The sequence below is a fragment of the Leuresthes tenuis genome, unplaced genomic scaffold (genome assembly GCF_036924035.1).
Source record: "Leuresthes tenuis unplaced genomic scaffold, fLeuTen1.0.hap1 SCAF_7, whole genome shotgun sequence".
NCBI lineage: Eukaryota > Metazoa > Chordata > Actinopteri > Atheriniformes > Atherinopsidae > Leuresthes > Leuresthes tenuis.
In genome coordinates, this window is record NW_027325361.1 from 25,027,231 (window position 1) to 25,054,249 (window position 27,019).

The following is a 27,019-nucleotide window of genomic DNA, read 5'->3' on the forward strand; positions in this document are numbered from 1 at the left end:
TCAAGACGGGAATGTGAAGTTGTAATCTATAAACAATTAGGCCTGATAAAGATAGTTGATTTGATGAATAAAACCTATCAAATTTATATTGCAGTTGATGAAAAAAAACAACAAAAAAAACATGGTCAAAATCACAGCAGCCAGTGATTAGATCCACACCTTCTCCACACCCCAACTGAAAACTGTTTGAACAGATCTTCTTGGCAGACAAGTGATATTGACATTTCTGGGGAAGCCACCACACCCACCATTAAAGCTGTTTGGACATGCCTGAGGAATGCCCTGCTCATTTATGAGTGGCTTACATCAGATTTTATAGTCACTGTTGATACTGTAGCTGCAAAGTCCAACTCTACAAACTGTAACTTGTCTACTTGATCGGGAGAAAGGCTCAGTAAGAAAAGCATCAACTCCCTTCGACTTTACGTGGACTACATTCATGCATACAGCTTTTTTGTTTTGGCACATAAGCAACTGTATTACCCTGTAAATTTCCCAGTAATTTGAAACCACAAATCATGACCCCCCCTTGTTTTGATAGTTTGCAGCTGTATATGCATCCTCAATTCACAAGAAAAAAAAAATCTTACAAAAGGTGCAACTTTACTGATTTCCTAGATACATGAAGGTTATCGGCATCTATTACATATAGTTAGTAGTCGACTGTGGCTCAAATTTAAAAGGATAAAGCAATTTGTGAAAATGTTTAATGTGACAAAAACACAGCGTCTTAGTAATCTAAGGAATGAAGGTTCTGGACTGTAAAGTGATTAGGACGGAGAAAAGAATTGACCAAAAACAAAAGCCACAGGCACGATTCAAACTCAGTTTATTTGTCAGGTTTTCAATGGAATTACACAAAGTCCATATGAGGGCATTCACGAGCATGGGTTTGACGACACTACAATAAATAGGAGTAATATGTCAGTCTCGTATGCACAGAATATCTAACGGTTTACAGATGGCCTCCATCATCACCTTCCCTTAAAGCTCCAGAGGCACGGGAGGTTTGGGTCTCCATTCATACACACACCGAGGATAAAGATTCCAGTCTTCATAGAAAATACATCACAAATAATACCATGATTTTATGTAAATTGACTGTCACTTGTCCCTATACAAAGTCAGCTCCCATTTATCTTTAACAGCCTTACACAAGAAGACGCCATAAAGTACTTCAAAATATGTTCTTCAGTCGTCACCATTCCACAGTATGTTCTACTGCTGTCCCTATGTAAAATAAAGCAGGATACATTTGATTATAATTGATATTAGAAACATATATAGCACCAAACTGGCCACAAAGATGCCTAACTAATCAGGAGTATTAAGTAGAACAGCTCTCTTTTTAAACACTGGTTGCATCCTTCCATTAGCAGGCAGAGAAACAACAAATTGGACTGGCATCAGTTTTTAGGAATAAACCCTGCTTACGCCAGCTGTTAAAAAAAAAAAAAAAAAAAAAAACACTGAAGCACTGGTCAGAACAGCAGCATGAATTCCACAGAACTTCCCAACTTCAAATCTCCAACTTGGTTTAACATGTCATTAACTTTCCACTCGCCTCCGTCGCACGAACACATCTCTCGACTCCGTCTAATAACGAAGAGCAGAGCACATACCGGCTCCACCTTCATGTCCCACATACTCTAGCTCATCTGTATCACAGTAATATACCCAGTAAAGTTTCAGTCGTACTGTGCTCAAGTCCTTCAAAAAGCCAGAAATTGAAGCCCTTTGTGTTGCGGTTGGTCCCATCAGTGTATGTGAACAACCAAACTGAGAACTACACATGCAAAAAACCTGATAATAATGTGCACATCTCCCTTTCATTATATCCCTTATACTGAAACAAATGTTACCATTTATATCACTAGTGAAGAAAAAAAAAAGCACAAACAATAAGAATGAAGCCAAGAAATGTTAACGCTTCACCTGGCAGTATCATTCAGTCTCCAGTTGTTTTTGTTCAAATCTTTGCTTCACTTAGAATACGACTTCCCAGAGGCCCAGCCTCTGGATACATGATGCTCAACTCAGTTTCCGTTGATCTCCATGGGACCACCTTTAGGTATGAGCAGGCTCATCCGTCCCGTGGTGCTCGCAGCACTCTTGATCACCTCCATCCATCTGTGAGGAGGACAAAGTTACTACCACACAACTTAAGTTTGACCCGTTGTTAGAGGAAACACAAATTGGGGGAAAAAAAAACGCACCTTTCAAAGGTGTACTCGCTCTCTGCTCTGAAAAAGTAAACGTGGGACTTGAACTGCAGCTTGAAGACGTACTCCTTGTGGATGCTGTCCGACTCCTCGGGGGTGCTCACTGTGTAGCCGAGCAGCGGGAGACTAGCTAGCGGGAAGTCGTCCTGCAAACGACAAATCGCCCTCACCACAGTTACACGTTGTCATATGGTCGCAAATCCAAGCAGGAGCGACAGAAATAAAACTGAAGATGTGTCGGCTGACCTGGTGAGTTTTGTAGAAGAACAAGCAGAAGTTGGTGAAAACAACCCAGAGTTTCTGCCAGCCATTGCTGTTCTTGAACTTCCTCAGGAGGTACCCTGACAGCTGATTCTACAGCGATAGAAAGAGAAGAAGGTAACAAATTTACACACGATAGTTGGATAAATGGCTAGAGCTAATCTGAATTCATAGTTCTTTCTGTGTTACTGAGGATTATGGAAATGAAGTGTTGATGCACGCAGCCATTCTGAATAAACTTTTTCCTTTGAGTTTGATGTGTTCTAGTGTGATGGAGCAGGTTTGCCTCATGCACAGGCCCACAAAGACTACCAGTAAACCTCCATTTTCATTTGGTCTACAGACCAAAACGAGCAGCTTTGACTGATCCAACTTGTCAGTGCATAATGATGATCTTTGTTGTGAAAAACAGAGCATGACCTCTTTGTTTAACGACCTGATTGAGAAGAAGTCTGGTTGCAATTTAACAAACTGTCTTTAATTTTTTTCCCTTCCGATTTAAAAAAAATATGTCTCTTTGAAAATTTGGGACAATATCTAATTGAGAAGAACTAAAAATCAGGCCGATTTTGTTCGTCTGTATGAGTTGGCTTGTTTTTTTCTATGCTCCATAGCCTTATGTCGCCATCACATATTTATATTCAAGCATTTATTTTTGTTTTGGCTTTTAAAAACAAATTTTAGATTTTTTTTTTTATACTATAGGGAAGTCCAGATTGAAATGGATACTTTCATTTGTGTGCAAAGCATCTCTTGGGACACAAAGGATGCTGTGTAATACCATCCAGACATGAACTAATAAACACTAACAATGTTTGTTTATCAGCAAATTTCATCATATTAGCTGTTATTACTATTATCCTGTTTCCAAAAAAGCTGGAACGTGGTGTACAATGCAGCTATAAAACAGACCAGGCCAGATTTAAAGATATGTTCACCACTGTGTTGACGCATCTTTTAACTGAGGAACAGTGGGGACAATTTGCAGTGGTATTAGACGTGAAAGGCTTTCCCCATTCTAATTTCAGGGCCTCTGCTTTTTCAAGCAGAGGCATCATAAATATTTTCTATTTATGATGCACTAAATAATTTCAGTAGATGACAGTCTGGACTGCAGTTGGACCACTTTGGCATTCTGACTCTCACTACAGAGCTTATGCTACTGTGAAATATGCAGAATCTGGTTTGGTTTAGTCTTGTTGAAATAATCATGGCCTCCTCTGAAACAGATGTCTGCATGTCGGCATAGGTTGCTGAAAAACCTGTATATGTTGTTCAACATTATTGGTGCCCTGAAAGATATGCATGTTAGCCAAGTCACAAGCACGAATAGTCCCTGTGAGCTTTTGAAACATCCCTCTCTTTTTAGCTCAGACGATGAAGTATTTTAATCTGCTCCAGACAGTTTCTGACACAGAAACATCGAGGGAAGTTGCTCGAGAAAGGACAAGCAGTTCAAATTCTTCCAACTTCAATTAATCAGATCAACAAAGTGCCTGAGAAGTGAGTGAGAGGTGCGAGTCCCACACCTAAAACCTGCCTGGAGCTACCATGGGAGGACGCCGACTGGTTCAGACCATTATGTTGCGATGACAAATGAATAGCTTGGAGCGTAACAAAATGGACTCTCGGGATTGTGGTCTTACAGTAATCTTGAGTATCCAGCTGCTCACAAAGTAGCCAGTGTCCATGATTTCCAAAAAGAATCTTAAATGTTATTATTGCAGACCACAGGACCTCTTCACTTCAGTCCATTCTAAATTAACTTAAGTCCAAAGAAGGCAGCTGCATCTCTGGATCTTGTCCATATATGTTCTTCTCTTGGCAAAGAAGTGTTTTAACTTGCATGCGAGGATACAACCACAAAAATGTGTTCGGTGACTATAGTTTCACATGCTCTGAAAATGTGATCATCAAAATTCTAAATTCTCTGCAATTTTATGCAAATCCTTTTATGAAATAATTATTCTTCAATTGTTGAACTGTTTGCACTCTCGTGTCTCTGAGAGTGGTTAACATCTCTCCAAATGCATCCCAACCTTTCTGGAAACAGGGTTTTCACTTGGCTGTTTTCTGTTTCGACTCTTCCCTGACATTTCAGTGATCCACCATTACCCCCGAGCTCGAGTACCTGGTTCACGCGCAGGTAATCAGTGAGAGATAGGTTCTGGTTTCGGTACCAGCAAACATGTGTGATGGTGTTTGGTCTTTGTCCCTGACCGAGGAGATAACGAGGTGGAAGCTCTGGAGAGGCGGTCGGAGAGCCGAAAACTGAGAAGGTGAAGAGAAGAAAGAGAAGAGGAGGAAAATGTGCAGAAAGAGTGTTAGCATGTTAGCTTTGAGGTGAAGGAAGGGGGAAGGAAGAGAGTTAGAAGAATCCTCCAGGTCTGTAGAGCGAAAACATCAGTGATGGAGAACGTTTTCTTGCATGCACATAATTGAACAGAAAAGAAGAAGTTGACTTCACACATCATAAACAGTAGACACATCAGAAACACAGGACGAAGAAAGAGGAGTATTAAAGAAAAAACGAAAGAAAGAAGTTAAATGCAGAGATCCAGGCTGAAAACAGACGTCTTTCCCTCTACATGAATGCAGCAATAAAGCATGATGTTCAAGTGTGTCTGAAATGTAATATGGCTTGAGCTTTTACATGCGTGTTTGAGTTTGTAAATGGGTATGTGTGGATGTCCCTGAGGGCAGAGGAGGAGTACCTCCACAGCTAGGCTGTGATCAGACATAGACACACTGGTGTTGCGGTGCCAGCACACATGCATGGTTGTGTTGGCACGGTGATGCGTCTGCCTGTCCAGTGAAGTGCGAGAGGAGTTCATGTCATCCTCCGACTCCTGCTCCAGAGAAACCTCATCTGATGATCCTGAGGGAGGAGGAGGAGGGGGAGATGGAAGGAGGGGAAGGAAGTTGTGTGGAGGAGAGGGATTTACTGTACATTTAGGATGCTCATGTCTCAAGGAATTTTCTTTTCACTAAGCTGAGGAAAACACAAAATAGCCACATAGTTCACACGTTTCAGCTAAAGATGCTGCAGTCACTGAGGACAGTGGAAAGCGCTTACGGTTGGAGCGATCACTCAGGCCGGGATCAAGGAAGATGCTGGATTTCTCCTGAGACTTCTTGGCCATGTCAATAGCCAAGTTCAGATCCTCAATCCACTTCCCCATTTCCACTTTAGAGCTGAAAGTACAAACAAACACCAAATTAAATCAAAGATGATTCAGTGAATAAGAAACAGAGGCATAAAAGAAACAGAGTAAACTCAGTCTGTTAGAAAGTAGAGTGAGCGTACGATGTAAATAAAAACAACAGCCAATAATCTTAACCCTGAATCAAACTGAGAATAACACCGAAAATAAAATTATCTTAATAAAATGTTTTTAAAATGTGATCTAAGATACTGCTCTGTTTAGGTAAAACCAGTGAGAACAATCCATCAAAGCTGAACCAGAAAGATGATCTGTAAACTGTGATGGATGCTTGCAACATACAGTTTGGGTTTTCCAAATAAGTTTTTGGACCTGCGGGTTTTCTTTGAAATCTGTCTGAGCTTCGAAGCTCTTCTTTTAGTCATACGACCTCTTATCCAGACCTCGGGGATGAACTTGATACATATTTTTTTTTTACTGGAAGTAGGAACAGTGATCAAAACTTTGTATAGAAACAAAACAGAGAGAATGTAAAACCCTCATAGCTAAACCCCAGAGGTAAATATAGAGATGTGTTGCTCACATTATCAGGCTAAGCTACAGAATTCTGTGTTTTTTTACACATGAAAGGGTTTCCATGTGAATGAGGCAAGACTTGGTGTGCACACTGCCTTCAGAGCCTTGGCACAAAAAAAACTGGAATTTGTTACGTCAGCATTTGGCAAGCTACATTGGTTTAATTCAAAGCCTTCAAAAACGTGTTGCTAACTTCTTAATCGTAAAGACCATAAAAGGCTCCTGCTTTTATTTCACAACCCATGTCCTATAAACATGCCAGCTGCAGTGACGCATCTCTGTACACGGTTGAAAAGAAACTCGAGGGTAAAACCTCCACTTTTCCTTTCACAGCTCACCTGGCAGCCACCACAATGGTCCTCTGAGCAGAATAAATTGTGAAACAGTGCGGGACCGACCATTCATTCTCACTCTCCTCGACCTAGAAAAGTGAAGAAAAAAACAAACAGATGGAACAAGCAGTTGCAAGCATCTAATAACAACGATTGCTCATCATGAGTGATTTAACATTAGGGACAAAAAAAGAAGGGAAATAAATACAAAAAGTCCGACTGACGCCTGTCAAAGAGCCTCTACTGCAGCATCTCTATGTCTGGAGGTAAATATGGCAGACTCGATTTTTCGATCTTTCAGTCAAAAACGTGCCTCAGTTACAAAAAATTTGACACATAACCATGCCCACCTGATATTTTATCACTGTTGTCATTTCTATAAAACCATATAATTACGCAATCACAGTTGGAAAAGCAAAATATCAACATGTTTATGCGTCTTGAACAATCTGCTGGGTGTGCCTTTCTGCTTTGTCTACGCAGGCATGGGAGAAGAAGGGGAGGGTTTGGGCATCCACGCTGGCAGAGCTCAGAGGACTTACCGGAGCGTCCAGCACTATGAGCTGCAGCCAGGAGTGAAGCAGAGACATGTGAAAAGTTAGGACACCCGTGCCCTCCCTTCTCAGCACATTGTCGACACGTTTTAACCGACAAGTCTCATCATCAGGTTTACTAATCTTCTGACCGTATACCCACAGTCAGTCTGGGATCTGTGCAGGCCTGATTTAAGTTAAAGCGGGACAAACGTGAGGAGAATTGGAGATTTTAGACTCACTATCATGCCATGAAGGGGCAGCTGTCCATGCACTTTGAACTGATTGGTTGCTGTAACACCTTTGCTTGTGTAGAGGAGCATGTCTGAGAACTGAGAAGATAATGACACATGAAACATTAACAACTGTTTAGGTACTAACATTCATCTTATTTCTGAGCTGAAGCAGTGGTAGTTTTGGACTAACCAGGAAAAACATTCTTTGCTGCAGCCCCTTCTTGGTGAGCTTGTACAGACAACCCTCTCGGATGAACTCCTGAAAATGGAAAGCATGTCAGACACTGCAAGTACTTTTTAGCCGGTTTCTCTGCTCCCTCTACCCTCAGCTCTGTGTTGGTGCACTCACTCTGCCTGGTGCTGTTAGGTTCTCGATCCCAATCAGGTCCCTCTGCAGCTCTGTTAGCTTCTGGAAATTCTCCAGCCGAATAAGACTGCTCTGAAGCTGAGTGGCTATGTCTGCCACTTCCTTCAATGCCTCTATTTACATGTAAAATGAATTTGTGAGAGTTAATTCATGTGTGCCATCAACTGACTCCACAGTCACTTAAATAGAGGCTCCAGTCAGATGAGCCCTCGCCTGTAAACACCCAGGCCACCACTCAGACAGAATCTGAGGGTTATGGAAAGGAAATAGAGTCCTTGTGTTAGCAGGCCTTCTCTAGACATACTTGAATGTTTTGTCCAACAAGATCTCGTTCCACTTCGAACAGATGTGTAGTACAAAACTCTGAAAGAGGCTAGTCTGACTGGAGTCCAGTTAGATAGAAAACGTGTGTTTTATTTCACACATGCAAGATTTGCTATAATAATACAGATTGTAGGTCTTCATACAAAATGTTTTTCATTAAAACAGGTTAAGCTTTGAAACACTCACCCTTGCAGTCGTCATAATCGCGGTGGGCAGGGGAATAATGCTTGCATAGTCTCTCCAGGATGAGCTTGTAGTGCATGAGGCGCTGGATGGGCTTGAGCAGGAATGTGTTGAGGGGCAGGTAGCACACCTTCTGCAGTTCAAACTCTTTGTAAACCGTCTCCAGCTTCTTCAGCCTCTTGGAGGCTTTCTCCAGCTCCGTTAACACCTCATCGTGTTTCTGAAGGTAGTTGGTGAATTCCTGGGGACAAAATCAAACACATTTGTCAGTCAACAGTGTAAAAATTAGTAGACACGAGTTCAAGAGCAAATAACTGTTACCTTAAGAGCACACATGTTCTTCAGCATCACATCCCCGATCCTCTGGTAATCACCTTTGACATGAGCATTTGAGCGTCCCTCCCTGTGAAACAACAGATTTTCAAATCAAGTCTTTGTCACCATGTCATCAGGCAGGAGCCTCATGCAGTTAAAGCCAACACAAAACACGAAGGTGCGCCTACCAGAGAGCCAGCCTCTGGTCCAACTCCTTTAGGAAGCCTCTATGGAACTCGTAGATGGGGTCAATGTTGGAGAAGAGGAGGGTCATCAGGCCCTCAGGCATGGCGTTCTCTTTGATCACAGCACTACGGAACCACTGAGAACAGCAAAGAGACAACCACCTGATTCGCCATTTCTAATAACAGGAAGGATTGGAGGACTGAATGATGTCAAATCTACATTTTCCCAGTCCAGTATTATACAAAGAAAATTGTTAAAGCCAATAAATTAAATTATCTGGATATGATGCTCATAAAACTTCAAAGTCAAGCTGTCAATGACTTCCAAAATTTCATGGTCAACCAACAAAGGCATTACTCAGTGCATAGGACAGGAAAATACAAAAAAAAAAAAGGGCAACTTCAAGATGAATCACAGTGCATCTTCCAGCAGAGACTGCAGTACGTTTCTGATATGCACTGTAGAAATGGTTCATGGAAATAGTAGAATTTGTTAATGTCACTCAATTTAGCAAAAAATATGTTTTTTTTTGCCTCCTTTTTTTAAAATAGCAGTTTGTGTGCTTAAGGGCAAACAGAAACTCCTCATGATCACATCCACGATCTGCTGCTTCTGCCTATGGAAAATTTAAACTCTGACATAAAGGAAGTAAGGGATAATGTCCGACGAAGTGTCCATTATCAGAAATGAATGCCAGACGCAGAGGCGTGAACGGTCGGACGGTTGCTTCCGCAAAGTCCATTCATTTCTGATAATGGACACCTTGTCGGGCATTATCCCGCTTACACCATGGTCACTTACGAAAGAAATAAATATTCAATCAATCAGTTCAAATTAAAGTTAAAATGGTGAATTTTTTTTTTTCCAGTCACAGTTGAGTGGACCATTTCATTTCTCCCCTTTCCTTGGTCGACCGGACAGACGCAGAAAACAGTCGCAAAATGGCATTGAGAGTAGGGGCAGTGTAGCTTTCACAGTTGATGTCCATGTCTTTGTCAGCCTGGTAGTCTCTTAGTGTTTTAACTGCCCATGTCGTGTTTTTTTTTTGTTTATCTCGTCCTTGTTATCCTCTAATTTGGCATCACCTCCATCTGTTGCTTCTCCTTTTTCTTTTCATATTCTCTTCTCTCTTTTTCTTCTGCTGCATCCCAGTCTTCAAAGTTATCACATTCACCAAGTAAGTTAAAAGAAATGATCAAATCACTCGTTTTTTGTCTGTCTTGCTGTTGTGATAAACTGTGAAATAACGTTGAGTCTCCGTTACCAACTAGCGTTTGAGCCAGCGCAATAATTTAGAACTGTCATCAGGCAATCTGACCGGAATGTCTTTCCTAGGTGTAAATTAACACTTTTTAACCTACACCCTCCAGCCAATCAGGATGGAGTAGTCACCCAGAACATGGTAAAATTAGGAATAATCTGTACTTCACAACTACTTTAAACTACTTCCTGAGGTTTTCTCTCCACATTTGTCTTACACGTGGACATGACGACTTGTTGTATCATTTAGTTTCACTCTTACCATTTCAATAAATATTCTTTGACACACACTTGATGTGAATGCAATTGAAATGTTCATTGCAAAATGTGCATTTTGCTACGACTACAAACTCACCACAGTGATGACCTCGAGGTCTTTCAGGTACGTCCGTTCTGTGGTCAGAATCTCTTTGGCAATGAAGTAGGCCTTGTCGGTGGGATATCGCTGAGAAAAGAGATGGATGTTAGTTTAAAAACACTCCCACCATGAAGAAATGCAAAACAAAACTTACTCTCCCTCCACTGCACTCAGTAAAACTTCCCATCCCATTATAAATGACACTGGAAACGAAGTCTGTGCATTCTAGGCTTTGTGGTTGTGAGGCAGAGGGTTGGAAAGGTGGCATGCAAGCAGTGTACCTTCCTCCTGCCCTCCTCATCCTCCTCTAGCCTGGCATTGCTGCCCACCTCGCTCAGGATGGGGCTTTGCAGGGGTGACGGGGCCTGGCTGGGCAGGCTGAGGGTCGATATCTGGAAGGATGGCGACAGGCAGAGGGGACCCTTGGAGGTGAATGGCGAGAGCTGAGGGCTGTCCACTACCGAATCTGTGGAGGAGAGGAAAGTGAAACTTTAAAAAATCGTTCCAAGAAAAATAAATCACCCGCAATAGCAAGATTATTGTCTGAGGTATAAGGAAAGCAAACAGAAAACCTTCTACTCAAACCGGTCAAACGGGATCTTTTGTGTGGGTGGAGGTGAACAGTTATGCTCTTACAGAGGAACTAAGCCCATCAACATACTGACAAGTGTTCTATAATAAGCTGCATATAGTCAAATATCAGTCAAATTTACCTCCATCTAACCTGTATTTTTCCAGAACTGTCTTATTTCCTTTTAGAGGACACTGCAAAACATTTCAAACGAATGGAATGCTTCATCTCACACACACAGGCCACAAATGAAAGGCGAGCTGCAAAGCAGACCACAACAAGTCACATTTCCAACACTCTTTTTTCTCCCCATTTTTAAATCATAGCCGTTGTTTCTAAATCCCTCCACAAGAAGGAATGATGAATCGTGACCTATACAAGCCTGACTCCACTTCAGAGAACTAGCTCTGCCACTTTTGTTCCTGCCCGTTAGCTGTTCAACTAAACAAATGTGGAGACACAAAAAATACAGAAAAAAAACAACAACCCTTTTCTCTCTCATTGAGTTATGGATCACAGCTGCACTTCCACTTCTATTAGGGAGAAGAGGAAGAAAAAAAAAAAAAAAGAGGGAAGGGGTGGGGGTAGGCTGGGGAAAAAAAAACGAAAAGAAAAAAAACATGCGACTCACTATTCGACCCGGAAATAATTGCTCACGCAAAGACTTATCGGTTATGCAGCTTGTCTGGAGGGCAAATAGTTGTTTATAGTTTATGTGAAGAGCACCGCAGGGAATGACAGAGGAAGGGAAAAAGAGAGGACGTCGGGCCCACAGCAGGAGGACGGGGGCTCACACTGGAATGACTTGGCACAAGGCCTCTCCAAACAGGGAGCGCGCACACACACTCAGCTGGAATTAGGCTGAGGAATCTTATGTACTGCTCCACCCCAACCCCCAACAGCAAGCGAGTCTGCTGCTTCAAACATAAGGAAAAACTACTGTGTGGTGACTTGTTGGGGACCACACTGCAGTTATACTTTTCTTTCTCCTCCCACAATATTGTTTGAACATTTAGCTGAAACTTCATGTAGGGGTAATTAATTAGGATTAATTCGCTTAATTAACAAAAGAGTGACTGGGTTAAGAGACGGTCACCTTGGATCCTTTCTGTAAGGGAATATAGAAGATCAGCAGTGGGATAAAAACAGCACAACTATTAACAAGGTCTCCACTTAGAGGTTTTTCCTCTAAACTAATGTAGAACACCACAGGGGCTCGTTCGAAAAGCACCAGAAAGCATTACAATGCTATAAGCGCCTTTGATTTCAGCCTGCATCTCAAAAAAGAATTTTAAGTCTGACAATTATGGTACCCAAAAGTAATTACTTTATTCTTGAGAGCAAAACATACAAACATTAAGTACAGGTTGTTTAGAATTAGTAAATATACATGTTCAGGATTAAGTGATGAGTACTTGGAGCCTAAGTGCAGTTAGCCGATTATAACGGTCAGCCCATATTAATCAAATATTTAGTTGGATGTGGGAAGGATCACATGGCAAAAAAAAGAAAAAAAGCACCAAGACAAAGCCTTCATTAGATCAGTCAACTAAAAGCTTTCTGGATGGCATCTGAAACTGAATAATGCTCCACACCTGTGCACACTTGTGATCGTAGAGAGATTGCAAATCCACTTCTGGTGTGTTTTGGCTATTTGCCATCCTTCAAAATGACAATGAGAACAGGTGAGTTTCTAATAACGGTCTTAAAATTAAAAAAAAAAAAAAAAAAACAGGAAAAAAGGATCATCCTGATGTAACACACCCCCCTTTTCTAAACAGATATTCAGCAAAAAACTCTCAAAACAACACAGGAACCTGAGATAAAAGCAAACTGAAAGTAAGTGCTTTAAGGCACTGCGGTGCAAGTGCTGCAGACCAGGAAGCTAACAAGCAGAAAAAGCTTTGTTAGAATCAACATGGAGTCTGGCTTTAAATCTGCAAGTACAGACTGTCCAGAAGAGGAGAAAACATCAGTTGGGTAATAATATCCATCTAACTTGAACAGTACCAATTATTTGATTCTCGTGCTCAATGTGGAATTCAACTAGAGCCGTTTCAAGACACAAAAAAAACCTGATCTCAGGGAGGCCCAGAGTGTAATGACACATTATGGAAAAAAAGCTCTGTACATGTTAATATAGAAGTGTTCCTATGCCCAGACTTTAAATGCAGCTCATAAAACAAGGGAAAAAAATGTATAGCTCATGTGCAAAAGACTCCTGATTTTCTTCCAATAAACCAAATATCACCACGTCAGTATTCTAAAGGAAACTTATACCAAAAACCCAAAGCACGGTCAAGGCTAAAGCCGAGAATGAGTCAAAGCAGCAGTACATGATTACAAGCCACTATACCAAAAGGATTTTCTGGAAGATAACTTTAACCTGATGTTTAAAACAAAACAAAAGAAACGCTACTTTGCTGTGCATTCTCTCTTTTTTTCTTCTTCAGGATAAATGTATAATATGCTATTATACTTTAAAAATGTAAGATGATACATTCATTTATTATAAAGTGGTGTTAACAGTGTACTTGTTGGCTCATTAGTACACCGTTTACATTCTTCACTGGATCTGACCATGAAAGAAGATGGTGGATTGATGTCTGCTTAGGTGATTTTTTTTTGTTGTTTGTTTATAATCTTTCAGACATCACAAATCAAACAATACTCGTTTTACATGCTGAAGACAACACAACATGTCGTGTGACGCCACGGCTGCAGGAAACTACGTCTGCCAGCAGGTGTCAGCGAGGCACAGACGTGAAAATGAAAAACACACTTCATGGCATGTCATGTTTTTTAAATAAAGGAGGCCCTTAAGGATCACTGAAACAGGACAGTTATTGGTTTCATTTTTACCCTGAGATCACAGGCTCTGGATAAGAGACAGATTACTGATTAGAATCCAAAGGAAAACTACAGTGCAAAGGAAGTGCCACCTAATGAATGCGACGTAGACACTAACTAATTGCTGATAGTAACAGCGGTGAGTATCCTATTCTCAGCTGGGATGTCTTTCTTTAGCTTACTTGTGGGTTAAGATATAATTGTAAGTATAAATAATCATAAAACTATAATACTAACAAGATTTCTTCACTGTATGAAAGTTGGAATTTATTTGACCCCACAGTCCCCGGTAATATATATAATGTAATATATATATAAAAATATATAAAGCTTCCAAAGTAAAAGCCCAAAATTGTTTGTATTTTCAGAAATGCTCAAGGGGTAGCTGAAATGCATGCATCAATATGTTCTCACAGAAGATATGGCGTTCAAGAATGTTATGAAAATACAGGCCAAAGCTGTTAAATACAAATAACAGCGCTGCCTGCAAGAGGAAAAAGTAACATAGAACCTCCACCTCATAGCAAAGCTAAAAATTATAGGATGTCGTATCGACACAGACATGCCTCAAAGTTGATAAGAGTGCAGGATTATGGAAACTGAATGCAAAGTTGGCTGAACACAAGCACAAAAAAAAAAACAGTCTCACATGATGCAGCCATCTTTGTGAGCATCTCATTATCTATGGCTGAAAACACTGAAGTGTTGTTGGGACTAAAGTAAAACTGCATTCATTCTGAACAGTGAAATGTGTTGCTTTTCAAATTATTCACAAATTGCTTTCTCTGTAACTGGACATCCCCGGAATAAGACTTAAAGTGCTGTGAGGACTCTACATTTTAATATGTGGGGATCCAGAGGGGTCTGTGAGTGTTAGGGCCTGCAGGTTGTGGCACTGAAGGAGAAAGCTCTCTATGCCACTGCTCCCTGTTAGAGTGTTACTATAAAACAAATTCTGCTCAGGTGGAAGGACGCTGTCAGAGCCCCAGTCTGAGTCTGAATCGGAGCTGCCATTTCCCGAGCCCTCAGTGGCAGTGGGCGGGTAGCTGAGCTGCTCCAGCTGCTCTACCAGGTCACTGAACTGCACGGCAGAGCTGCTCTCAGAGCGCACAGAGTATGCTGGGAAGTTGACCATTGAGCTGGCCTCTGACTGAATGTCAGACCCCGGCAGGCGAAGTGAGGAGGAGTCTGGGCCTCCGTAGCCCACTGACAAAGACTCTCCTGCAGAGCTCAGCCCCAGGTTGTCCAAGGAGCTGCACTCTGAGCGGTTATTTGCTAAGGAGCTGGTCTCAGAAAGGCCAACAATGCTATCTGGGAAGGTACCGGTGTTCCCATTCAGGTCCTCAATTCCCACACTGAATATCCTATTTTTGCTGAGGTCTGAACCCTCCACAAAATCAAATTGATCAACTTTATTATTAAGCCCGTAGGAGTAGGCCTCTGCCCCCCCACCATAAAAAGAAATCTGAGTGGGATCATCATCGATGAACTCCTCCGTGACCTGCAGCGGAGAGCTGGACATTGAGAACATGGGATTCTGTTTTGTGCGCAGAATCTCTGCTTGAAAGGCCTCAGGTGTAAGAACCCCCTTCCTTTTCCCTCCACCCCCTAACATTGAGCACCCAGTTCCCCTTCTCCCACCATGATCAATATCCTCATTGCCATTTTTGAAAGGCTGCGACTGGGAAATACCACTCTCTACACACACAAACATGGGGCTGCAGTGTCCTGCTGCCTGATTGCTTGGGGCACCTTGAAAAGAGTAGTGTGATGGGGAAGCAGCCTTGACGAGATCTTCCTTCGGCGGGCTGGGGGGTCTAGTAGCTTGCAGAGGGGACTGAAGCTGCTGGGGAGGTGCTGGAGACAGGCTCAGTGTCGACAAAGGTTGGGACTGAGGTTGCAGTTCTGTTTGCGGAAGAATGCTAATCATGTGCGCTGGGTGGAAGGACACAGTGGAGGAGGAAGGGGAGCCTGGGGTCCTCAGACTGTCATTGAATGACAAGCTCTGGGGAAAAAATTAAACAAAACAGGACAAGGAAAAATAGGAAAACAGAAGAAAGGAATCAAAGAGAAGAACGTTGAATTAGTTTATCAGTTACAGTTCAATTGATGCAAAGATGTTGTTTCACAAAACACAATCAGTTGCTCCTCTCACCAGTTTTGGCACATCTGTTGTAAAGGAGCGAGCAGACATTCTTATTTTACTGTTCCTCCTGAACAAAAGACAGCAAAAGACCAACATGTCAGAATTATCGGGGCTTCATGAGGAATTATTTTCCTTTGAATCTTTTAAGAAGAATTGGGAAAACTTCTTCTTCTGACCAACAGGCTACATAAACACAAACACACACCTTTGGTAAGGGGTTCTCTTTGCTCCATTTTCCCTGACATATTCCACAAGCTGCTTCTGAGTCCTTCCACTGACAGACAGAGGTTTGAATTAAAGTGCTGAAAGCCATGATGTTAAAAGACAATATATGTATATATGGTGATTAGTACGAGACAGCCCCAGGTTTGCTTGTGTCTTGAGTATAATACCTGTATCTGAAGGAGGAACCTCGAGTGAAGATGATAGCTTTGGATTTCGGTTGCGGTTGATCAAACAAACGGAAAAATGAATGATACTCCACGCAGATCTTCCAAAAGATTTTACATTGGTCTCGACTAGCCATCATAAATTCGAGTGTATCTTGATGGGGGCCCTAAAAGAAAGAGAAAGAATAAACAGCATGGTGTCCATCATAATGAATTTTAAATCAGGGATAAAACAGGTGCCCGTTCTCTGGGTAAAGACAGTGGTCTTTCTATGAAAACTTACATGGACCTCTGGGTGCAGTTTGATCAGAAATCGTTTTCTTTTGAAGCTCAGTTTTCGAATCTTGGACCAGTTGAATGTATTTATTTTTAGGTTGCCCTGGGAGAGAAATAAAGTCAAAAAGATGCCCAGAGTGGTCAGTAACACCGTTAGGGAGTGAGTTTATGCTCACAGAGGACACCAGCCAATGTGGTAGTTACCTGAAACACCTGAAGCCCCATGTGAGCGACAGCCAAATTGATCTTGGTACCCTCCCGATCAGCTGCTGGGTGGAAGCGGATGCCATACATTTCCAGTTTACGGGCAATCTCTAGGATTTGGAAATCTGATTCAGCAGGAGTCTGGCCACTGGTGTTAAAAAAAACAACAACAACAACAAAAAAAATCATTAACACTCGTGGTCTGCACTATGTCCTCTTCATGCAGATATCATAGTACAAACTGTAGTACAATAGTAGTACAAGAGTTCCCCAAGGATCAATTATTGGACCTTTTCAAAACTCATCTGTGCATTGGACCAGGTGTTTAAAATACAAGTTGATGGTTTAAAAGGGACTATTGTTGTTAACTCAGAGAGTTCGACTGGACAAAAACAGTCAAAATATAAATCAGGTTTTAAAGATCCTTCAAAAGCTGCTGTAATTCATGATATATCAGTGATACTGGTGAGAAGAATTCCACAAAACAATGAAGAACAGTCAGATCTGCAATGCTCTATCATTAGCTGATTGTAAATAATACCGACATGTGAAGCTTAAAAAGATTCAGTTGAATAAACAGACAGAAACTGAGAGAGAATTTCGGAGTAACTTCTGGGCCTGGACAAAAATGCATTTAATTCATTTCACCAGGTGAAAGTCACAGAAGGAGTTTATTGCTAATTATTAAACTATCAGTTGGCACTTCATCTATCTCCACTCAGTTTGGTTACCGTGTCAAAATGTGTTTATAGTGTCTTGGTCAGTTTTTGTTGTTTCCCCTTTTTATCGTATTATTATTTTTTTTTTTCAACATCTCTGATGCAACATGTCGTGCATTTTGAATTTGCCTTGCATTTGATGTGCTACACAAACAGCTTTGACCCAGAGCTTTTCTAGAGTTGCGTAACACCCCAAAAATGCGTAACCTGTTAAGAAATGGAGAATGAGGATGTAAACTCATGTGACACATTAACTTTTTCTGCATAGAAAACTTCCATTTCAATCTCCAACTGCCTTCAATCACTTGTCATAATTTCTCAACAAATCAAACAAAACTCGTCTCAGGAATTCGGGTATTAAACATACAGTTAAAAAGTTAAGTCCGAACACTGTATACGTTTCATTTACAAAACTGTGCATTGACCGTCCATTTTATACTAAAGATTTACCATATAAAATCTTAATAATGAAAGATGGTATCATGATTTGTATGTCAAGTTGGTGTGACCTTAAATCCCTTACAACTTCGAGGATTTGACAAGCATTATCTAAAACCATGCGATTACAACCAAACGGCATGTTAGGAAGACATATCCATCCAATCATCACTCCATTCTAATTTTGTTCATCCTTTAAGCAGTAAAATCTCCTTAGAGCCCTCCCCTGCCCCACTGGCCTTATGGCTAATAGACCGGCCAGAGCAAAGGATTAGGCCAGGGAACTCTCTGCTTGTGCTTCCACACGAGCAACCGAGGGAAGAGATTAGCAAAAGTCTTTAGAGCCGCCCGACACACTCGGTTTAAAAGAGCCCCTAATGGCCATTGGATAGTTCTGTGCTTCCAAGCGGGCTGGTGGTGGGAAAAGCACAGTGAGCAGTTTTGTGAGAAGATGAACTCTAAAACTGAGAAAAACAAAACAAAAAAAAACAACAACTTTATTGTTCTTATTTAGCAAGAACACCACGCTGTCTCAGTTAAGTGACCTGATCACAGTGACCGCTCTCCTTAAAACCACATAAAACAGGCACAATGTCAGTATGAGCCATGCCAAATACTGGAAGCAGCAAAATGTAACAAAAATGCAACATCAGTGATCACTTTCAAATGTGCTCTCCTGTAGTCAAACGTCTTGGTCTAAATTCCAGTACTTCCCCTATAAAATCCATGACAGCAACCACACAAGACATTAGAACGTTGTATACAACTTCCTGTACATCTAGTTTCAAGGCCAAACATCTCGTGCCCACAGCGGCTCTTTCCCTTCCAGTTTACATATATCCAATGTCTCACAGAGAAAGTAGTGAGCACACTACAGCCCTCTTAAACCTGGTTTGAAAAAAAAAAACAACAGCCACTAACATCCACTACCATCTGGCTTTTGATTGCAATGGGAGAGACCTGCATTTAGTCCCGCATCAAATGACTCAGGGGCATTGATGGAGGGGGCACAGCTCACAGCACATTTACCAACCACAACGTCTCACACTGATGGTAACAACTTGTGGACAAAAAGAATCAAGACTGATAGATTTTACTTGTCTGCAAGACTGCTGCCAGCTCGCTCCCAGTCCCTCTGCAGTGCAGTCAAAAATAAAGAACAACTCTAATCATGTCAGAGAATCACAGGCAACCCTTACAGTGTGCCCTTTACCTTATCATATTCACAGGCTTGTCCACTGGTATTTAGTGGTACTTTTTGGACTGGTTCTGAATGCACTCTCGCCTCCAGAGCACAGAGAATATACACATGACAAATCTGCACGTTTTAAAGGGTGTTTGAATAGGTGAAAAAAACCATTTATGCTACTTTTGGCATAAATTTCACTGTACGGCACAACTGAAAGACTAAATGCTGAAGCTTGATCAGTTGATTTGTGCACTACATTCAGTCAAGAGCTGAAACCACACTGCTGCACATCATACGACCTGCATATCCCATAACCAACAGGAAGTGCTTCACAGCAGCAAGTCAACAGCCCCCCAATCTTCTGCACTGCATAAGTTTATCCAACCAAAAAGGATCAATTCAAGCAACTGGTTACAGTAAAAAAAATGTACAAGCATTAGCTTAAAATTATGCCGGGCATCCAACTCTTAAACTTTGTTTTTTAACCAGAAGAGCTCCATTTATAGCTGTTTTTTTGCCATCATGCTTCTCAAATCAAGATTTGTGTTAATATAGCTCAGAACTTTTCAACATGGAAAACTACGCTCTTCTTATCTCTCATTTTACACACAAGAGATGCAGCAACAGCAAAGGCGGGAGAAGGAACTCCCGGGAGAGGGAACTTAAAATAGGAAAGTATCATTAAGTTTAGCACAGTCTTGCAAGTTAATTCCACTGACCTACAATACTATGCTGGGCGTGGCTCAAGCGATGAGATTTCCTGTTCTTGACTGAGATATGTCAACATCCAAATAAACTCAGTTAACATGACCATGAGAAGAAAGCAATGAATTACAATTCCTCTTTTGAGTTGTGCACAAGAGAGTCACAGAAGCAGAAACGGAACAATTTGGTGACAGCTGAGACCTTACTGTTCCATTCTTTGAATACTGTACAACAATAAGACTGCATTTTTGACTGTTTTTGACTGCATTAACATTAGCATTTAAAGGAACTCTGGTTCAACATCAGCAGTTCAGATTGAAACACTACTACCAACGACAAACTGAACAGGCACAAACAGATGATTAAGCTTCAGATCAGAAACACAAGGATACCGTCACACAGACCAGAGGAAGGTAACTTACAAATGCCTGCGGTGGAACTCCATGATTCTCTCCTGTACTTTGTCTTGGTAAGGCAACAGCTTATTTATCCTCAGGAATTCCATGTCTGCTACATCATCGTAGTCACCAATCTCAGCTAAGGTTGGGATACAAGAAGAAAAAACATTACATTTTCTTTACAGAATCAGAGTAAATGTCAATAGGAAGAATCTATAAACTGTTAAGAGATTAACTGTTGATCAAACAACTTATTGGTTTGTCATCTTTTATGACCACAACACTTGTTGCTTTTGACTGATTGCATAAGTAATCCTTTACATGCAAATGTATAAGTTATGTGCTGGACTAAAGTGTGTGCTTTCTGGTCATTTATGTGTATGCACTTAATCTAACAAAGGTATGCTTTCGAATCATAGTCATTAATTCAACAGATGTGGTTTAGACAGGTATAATACATTCAAAGTGCACTATATCCATCAAACAAAACCTGAATTAACAGATTATTCACTTCTGCAGTTAAAAGACCACAATATAAAACATACACTGAACAAGGTGAGAGGCCAGCAGTGCTCCAGTATTTTCTGTGCAGATCAACCTGCCCTCCATCAGATCTCTTTTCATCTGCAGGGAGAATAGGTATCTGGGGGGGGGGGGGGGGGGGAGGAGAACATAAGCACAGTGTCACACAAACGTTATTGCATTTCAACTTAAGAACACACAAGTCTGCCTTTTCCAGTAATAAAGAATTCCGGAAATGTCTTTTTGGGGGACAAGTATTATAAATCTAAAATGCTCTAAATTCAAAATCATGAGCTTTTGAAATGAAATATAAAAACAGTTCAGTTTCTAAAGCTCCTCAACACAAGCACAACATGAAAGTAATATCCAATAGGAAATTACAGTCACTGACCTCGTGTACTCCTCCTGCAGCTGACCGGGGTCAGGGGGAAAGAATTTCACCGACAGTCTAAACAGCGTATTCGCTGGTCCTGAAAAGAGAGATGAAAGCAGATCATAAAAGCATGTTCACATTTCCATCAGGAGGAATCTGTTATTTCTGCTTACTCACTTCTGACTTGTTTTGCAATGGGTTTGGTGGGTTCCAGCCAAACCTAAAAGGAGACGGAGAGAGCATAACCGTCACAGTATCAAAGGCTCCAAAATTTGAAAGGCGATGACAACAAAACTCGATACGACTCTTTAACTATGACCTTATCACACGCTATGCGAGTGTTTTAACAGTAGAGAAATGTTGCAATGCTGTTTGCATAAACTGGCTTCTCCGCTGCCTTATTGTAAGTGCTAACTTGGCCCCATTACATCTGGGTCTGATTCACAAAGGAATGTGCAACACTCTAGATGCATTAAGAAATGTGCATCAGGTGACATTTCCAAACAAAAATAATAGTTCTACTCAGTTTACAGCTACACCTCTGCGTGTCTATCATCTCCATAAATTCAAGGGAAGTACTAATACTTTACGTAACACTGAATATCTTTGGCTTTTCCTCTGGAATGTTAAAAATCGATAAATGTCAGTTTGTGCACATGGAGCCAAATGTGCCCATGCAGTTGAATGTTCAAGCTAAAAACCAGTGGATCTACAGCAGTTGCATTCTCCTCGAAGGAGGTTTATGGTGCGTTTCATAGCTCCTGTGATGGTTTATAAAAACTTCTAGGTGGTGTGGCATTCCTTTTATGTTTCTGGAAGAAAAAGAAACTGGAAAGTCTGACAGCTGAGAATAGGAACTTGAGCCTGACAAATGAAATATATTCAACAATCAGATAGCACTCAAGTGAAAACAATACCACCTAAAACTGAGAAATTAGTTCAAAGAGGATGTTGCTCTGTCACTCAAGTCTTGTCATCGAGCTGTGACCTTTAACCTTTCCAGCATCCGTCACTATCATTCAATTTGCATGTGCTGTAAGCTACTGCATATGCAACACGTCTGCTTTAAAACGTAAATGAAAAACACTATTGCTAACGTACGTACCCAGTTCATCTGCATGTTCTGAAACTCGAGGCCAAAGTAATCGCTCTCAATGAGGTTGCCTCTGTGGAAAACCTCAGAGAGGAGGACTTGTCCAAGAGTTTTCGGCTGGGGGGGAAAGAAAAAAGAAGACAAAACACAACAGGCTGAATTACTTCTTTTTATAACTGCGTCAACATAGAATTTTTTTCAAGCCCTCTTATGATACATCTTAAGATCTCCAAAACTAGATAAATGATTATGGTTTAAGTGAAAAAATACTGAAGAGCGTTCACAGAAAGAGACCGACGGAGTAGGCCGAGGAGGGGAAGACCCTGGCAGTGCTCAAACTGAACACTGAATAAAGACTGTCTGTGGAGCAGAAACTATCTGCCGCCAGCAAATGATTCACTTCATTGTGTTTTATGGCTGCTTATGTTCCATCTGTTGACTTAAATAGTTTCCTCGCCTTGGATGATGAGCGGGTGAACAGCAGAAATGTGTCCTACTGTACAACTCTGTTGCCCGACTCTGAGCAAACTGCAGCAAAAATAACAGGCAGGAAATCTGCCGAAGTTTACCTTCTCAGGGCTCAGGGGTTTGTTTTCACTAAACGAAGAACTAATTACTATGTACTAAGAACACACTGCACTTGAGGTTTGGAATTCTAGCCTGTGTCTTTTTGAGAAAATTATAGCCTAAAACATCTGGTTGTAATGTAAAAAAGTATTTTTAAAAGCCTTATAAAAAGAAATGCTTTGCATCGACTAAAGAAAAGCATTACAGCTCAAAGACTAATGTGAGATTTACTGTAGTTAGACTTTTCATTACTTTGATACCATCACATGTTCCGCATTCAGAAAAATCTATAAATTGCAGGTGAAACCTACTGACACAACATCCATAAATGCAGGAATCTGCTGTAAACTGTCTCTTTTCCACACATTCACAGTATCTGATTACAGCAGAACAAAAACTGGTGTGTTCAAATACTTTGGCTTGCCTTTGAGTCAAAGCCAACACCATCCACACCGACATTAGCAAGTATTCTGCATCAAGTCAGTGGCCAAATGTACGAAACATTTGGAGGCATTTTGTCAGTTTGACCGAAGATTCAGTGTAACCATATACTGAGCCGTAGGCAGATGTAGTGCTTTGTCAACAGAGTTGGTGGAGCAAAACCAACATCTTCACTCATAAGACAACTGTTTCATAACTTAATACCTGTTTTTTTCCAAGTGACCTTTCAGGCTAACCGTACACCACATTCTGCTGTAAGTTAGTGAACGTCACGATAAGACACTAAAGCAAAAACTCAAGCCAACAGACGGCAGATTTGAAGCTTAAATTGCAGTATCGAGTAGCAATAATGAGTCTTGCACAACTCAACCATCTATACACCGCAAAAAAAAAAAAAAAAAGTGTTATTTTAATAAGCGGCAACATACAGGGGAAGCTGGCTTGGCAAGAAAAGAAGCCAGTAGCTTCCTCTGTAGTAGCGGTGTGGCACCCATAAGGAAAGTGTTTTCAGAGGCCTCTACTTTGCATCACTTATTAACTCTAAGCAGAAAGGTTGGACAGGTGAGGCAGCTTGATCAAATCTACACAATCAGCTTTATCTTCTTCAGTCTGAGAGGGAGGGGGGGTGACATTTTCACAGTAATCTAACAGCTACTGAACAGTTAACAAGGTGCACTACTGAAAACCACCTTTTTTGCTAATCCACATACAGCAAGTATGTGGTGTACTCGCTACAGACATATAGACTTTGGCTCCATAATACATTATTTCAGCACTGATATTCTGATTTGTTCGTGTGGAAGAGTCACAAGACAGGATGAGTATGTGTTCAAAAACATGAATGGCAAGGTGATTTGAACTGATAGCAACATTTTCACAGTCCTCCCCACACTCCACTCCCCAAAGATTGTGCAAGAAATCACACACAGAGGGCAGTGCCTCTGCAAGAAAACACACCACCATACACTTATAGTGAGCCATAAAGCATTACTGTCAGGGATACATGTCTTTTTCCACCACCAGATTTTCAGTTGGATATGTGCAGAAGTTTGAGAGAAAATGTCATTTTTAGAAATTGCTGCATTTTGTTAACAGCTGTTTATCTATTGACAATGACACAATGGCGCAAGTACAATAAGGAATATCTGTTCCTTCTTGTCTGCACTCATGCTCTGGTGATCAGACGCTTTGTCACTTTCGCACTCTGTCACACACATCTTTCTCAATCTGTCATCACTACTCTGGTCCAATGGTCTTCTTGCCCGCCACATTCCCACCCAGTCACTTTGATTTCCACTCTTTAAAACTCTTCTGTTCTGTCATCAGGCTGACTTTCCTGGTGCCCGAGAGGCTGCATCAGAGGTTTCTGCCTCCTAACACTGCTCATCCACCACCAGCATCTGGAGGGTTCCCATGCCATCCTTCCTTCATAAATGTCATCGCTCCACTGGGATGACTCATCAAAGTCTAACAGCCAAACAAAGTAAGAGTCTCAAATAACTTTTTAAGTGATCTGTTCTTAAAGTACAAATGAGGCTCCTGGATGACTGTTTTTGTGCTGGTTTCAATAACAAGTGTAATTTGAACATAACCACAATATCATTGATCAAGTGAAAAGTAAAATACAGGTCAGAATAAAAGCAGGAACTTGGACCAGACTGTTTACAGCTGCATTTACTTCCTGATTTCTTACTAAGCAGCTAGCTTGTTGTTAGTATCTGCGTTATGACACGATAAAACTTCACGACTGAAGACCAGGTGCAGAAAGAGGTGCGGAAAGGTCTTTGTTTTAAGACATGTTGTGATGCGGATGCTGATGACTGCATTTAAAACAACAAACAGAGTTTACTGCCAACACAAAATCATAGTGTGATCATTATTTATCTAGGACTGACACAGGCAGAGAGTAAGATCTGCCTGGCAAAAAATGTCCAAAATGTAATAGAAAATACTTTCAGAAATACTTTCATTATACAACTACTATGAGGAACCACATTTGCCACGTCCACCCTTGTGGTTGCAGACCAACTCAGAAAACACAGCGAGAATAACTAATCAGCCAAGAAATGAGGAGGCACTCCAACTAAGACAACTATTTCACCACATGCGCTGTGTGTAGGGCCTCACGATGCAATGAGGGACCCATTTTATACGCAAATGCAGAACATTTATTCACAAGCATACGTGGAAATATGGCCCACAAACCACTGTTCATCATCCCCACACCCTCCAAACATAAGTTGAGAAGAGAGCGAAGAGGTCTCAGGCTTGACATCTACCACACCACACACACACACACACACACACACACACACACACACACAATCACTGCTCAGAGCAGGACGCTGCTGCAGGTGAAGACACTGAGACTAAACGACATTTTAAAAGTGGCAAGGCAAGAGGAAAAACAAAACAAAACAAGAAGCTGCTCGAGCTTCACTCAGTGGCGAGTATGTAGTCAATGTAAAAATGTGGCCATAAGATCAACTTCAGCTGCAATTCATCACATGACAGAAGTCCAGTCTCCACATGTGGGATGCTTTAGCTTCAGTTCAGCAGCAGCATTAGCCTGTCCTGACTGGCAGCTGATGACATTAGAAACCGGGAAACCAGGGGTTACTAGAGTCCCGCTTAAAGAAAACACTCAGAGTAAAGTCAACAGAAAGGTGCGTATTTGATACATTGTTGACAGAGGGAACTAAATCTGAATGTAGATTTGGAGATATCAGTCTGAATTAGCAAGATTTATATCATAAATGTATGTATAATAGTAAAAACAACACTAGACTAATATCATCATCATTATAACTAGTAGTAGTTATACTAACCTGTTTTGTGACCAACATTTATTTTATGTTTATTAATTGAGCAAAATTGTTTAAGTTGCTATTTGTTCTATTTATAAAAAATGGCATTTTGCGAGGCCCTAACTTTTCTGAATGTTTGCATCATCTGTTTGTAGCGGAAGGGATGTTGGAACAAACTTAGCTTCAGGCCTCAATGTGACCACAAGGAGTCCTGTTTGGGCCACTCAGACATTTTTTTATTAAACCCATCCATGGCGGGGTACACCCTGGACAGGTCGCCAGTCCATCACAGGGCCACATGGAGACAAACGACCATGCACACTCACAATCACTCCTATGGACAATTTGGAGTCACCAATTAACCTAACATGCATGTTTTTGGATGGTGGGAGGAAGCCGGAGTACCCGGGGAGAACCCACGCATACATGGGGAGTACATGCAAACTCCACACAACTATACAACTATCGAACCTGGAACCCTCTTGCTGTGAGGTGACGGTGCTAACCACCACACCACCGTGCAACAACAATCCAATCTTTTTCAATCACACATATTTGCAGTGGTTTTGCTCACGTTAACACAAATGATGGCAGATTTCACTATTTGTGGATTTTGTGATTGTTCTTTTTGCACAATCATGGCTGCTGTTACTGTAATGTTGGGTGTAATTACTTTGTGAAAAAGAAACTCAACTAGAGATGAACGGACTGATACCGTTCTGATTTTTCAAATACACAGTAGACATAGCAACAACAGCAATCTAGTAAATCCTTTTAGTCACAGTAACTGTGCCGTGGCCTTGTGACATCATGTCCCTAATACACACTAATCTTTTTCTTGACGACGCACTCCAGCGGCTCCAAAAAAACCCACAGAGACTTTGAATTAAAGCTTTTAGTCTTGTGTCCGAATACATATCGATCTGGGAAAAATAATGCAATGGCTGTTTTTCTCACAGTTCCTTGGTCGTTCATCAGTGTGAGGACGTGTGCAGATGAGATTTCCTTAAAACA

General features: G+C 41.2%; 2 protein-coding genes across 2 annotated transcripts in view; one reads left to right on the forward strand and one right to left on the reverse strand.

Moving 5' to 3' along the window:
- The window catches only part of dtymk (deoxythymidylate kinase (thymidylate kinase)), a 284,610-nt gene that overhangs the window by 20,287 nt on the left and 237,304 nt on the right, over positions 1-27,019 (forward strand). The window lies entirely within an intron of this gene.
- Positions 813-27,019, reverse strand: part of farp2 (FERM, RhoGEF and pleckstrin domain protein 2) — a 31,989-nt gene continuing 5,782 nt past the window's right edge. Inside the window, exons 3-28 of the mRNA XM_072390132.1 lie at positions 22,203-22,307; positions 21,275-21,317; positions 21,116-21,194; positions 20,748-20,845; positions 20,227-20,341; positions 16,754-16,901; positions 16,557-16,652; positions 16,277-16,440; positions 16,090-16,158; positions 15,894-15,951; positions 15,491-15,743; positions 10,599-10,783; positions 10,315-10,404; positions 8,702-8,835; positions 8,520-8,601; positions 8,202-8,439; positions 7,674-7,804; positions 7,515-7,583; positions 7,331-7,420; positions 6,562-6,644; positions 5,560-5,678; positions 5,198-5,361; positions 2,469-2,576; positions 2,217-2,368; positions 1,632-2,130; positions 813-1,596 (exon numbers count right to left, since the gene is read on the reverse strand). Of these exons, the coding sequence (XP_072246233.1) occupies positions 2,037-2,130; positions 2,217-2,368; positions 2,469-2,576; positions 5,198-5,361; positions 5,560-5,678; positions 6,562-6,644; positions 7,331-7,420; positions 7,515-7,583; positions 7,674-7,804; positions 8,202-8,439; positions 8,520-8,601; positions 8,702-8,835; positions 10,315-10,404; positions 10,599-10,783; positions 15,491-15,743; positions 15,894-15,951; positions 16,090-16,158; positions 16,277-16,440; positions 16,557-16,652; positions 16,754-16,901; positions 20,227-20,341; positions 20,748-20,845; positions 21,116-21,194; positions 21,275-21,317; positions 22,203-22,307 (2,967 nt within the window). The 3' untranslated portion in view covers positions 813-1,596; positions 1,632-2,036. The remainder of the gene's footprint in view (positions 1,597-1,631; positions 2,131-2,216; positions 2,369-2,468; positions 2,577-5,197; positions 5,362-5,559; positions 5,679-6,561; positions 6,645-7,330; positions 7,421-7,514; positions 7,584-7,673; positions 7,805-8,201; positions 8,440-8,519; positions 8,602-8,701; positions 8,836-10,314; positions 10,405-10,598; positions 10,784-15,490; positions 15,744-15,893; positions 15,952-16,089; positions 16,159-16,276; positions 16,441-16,556; positions 16,653-16,753; positions 16,902-20,226; positions 20,342-20,747; positions 20,846-21,115; positions 21,195-21,274; positions 21,318-22,202; positions 22,308-27,019) is intronic.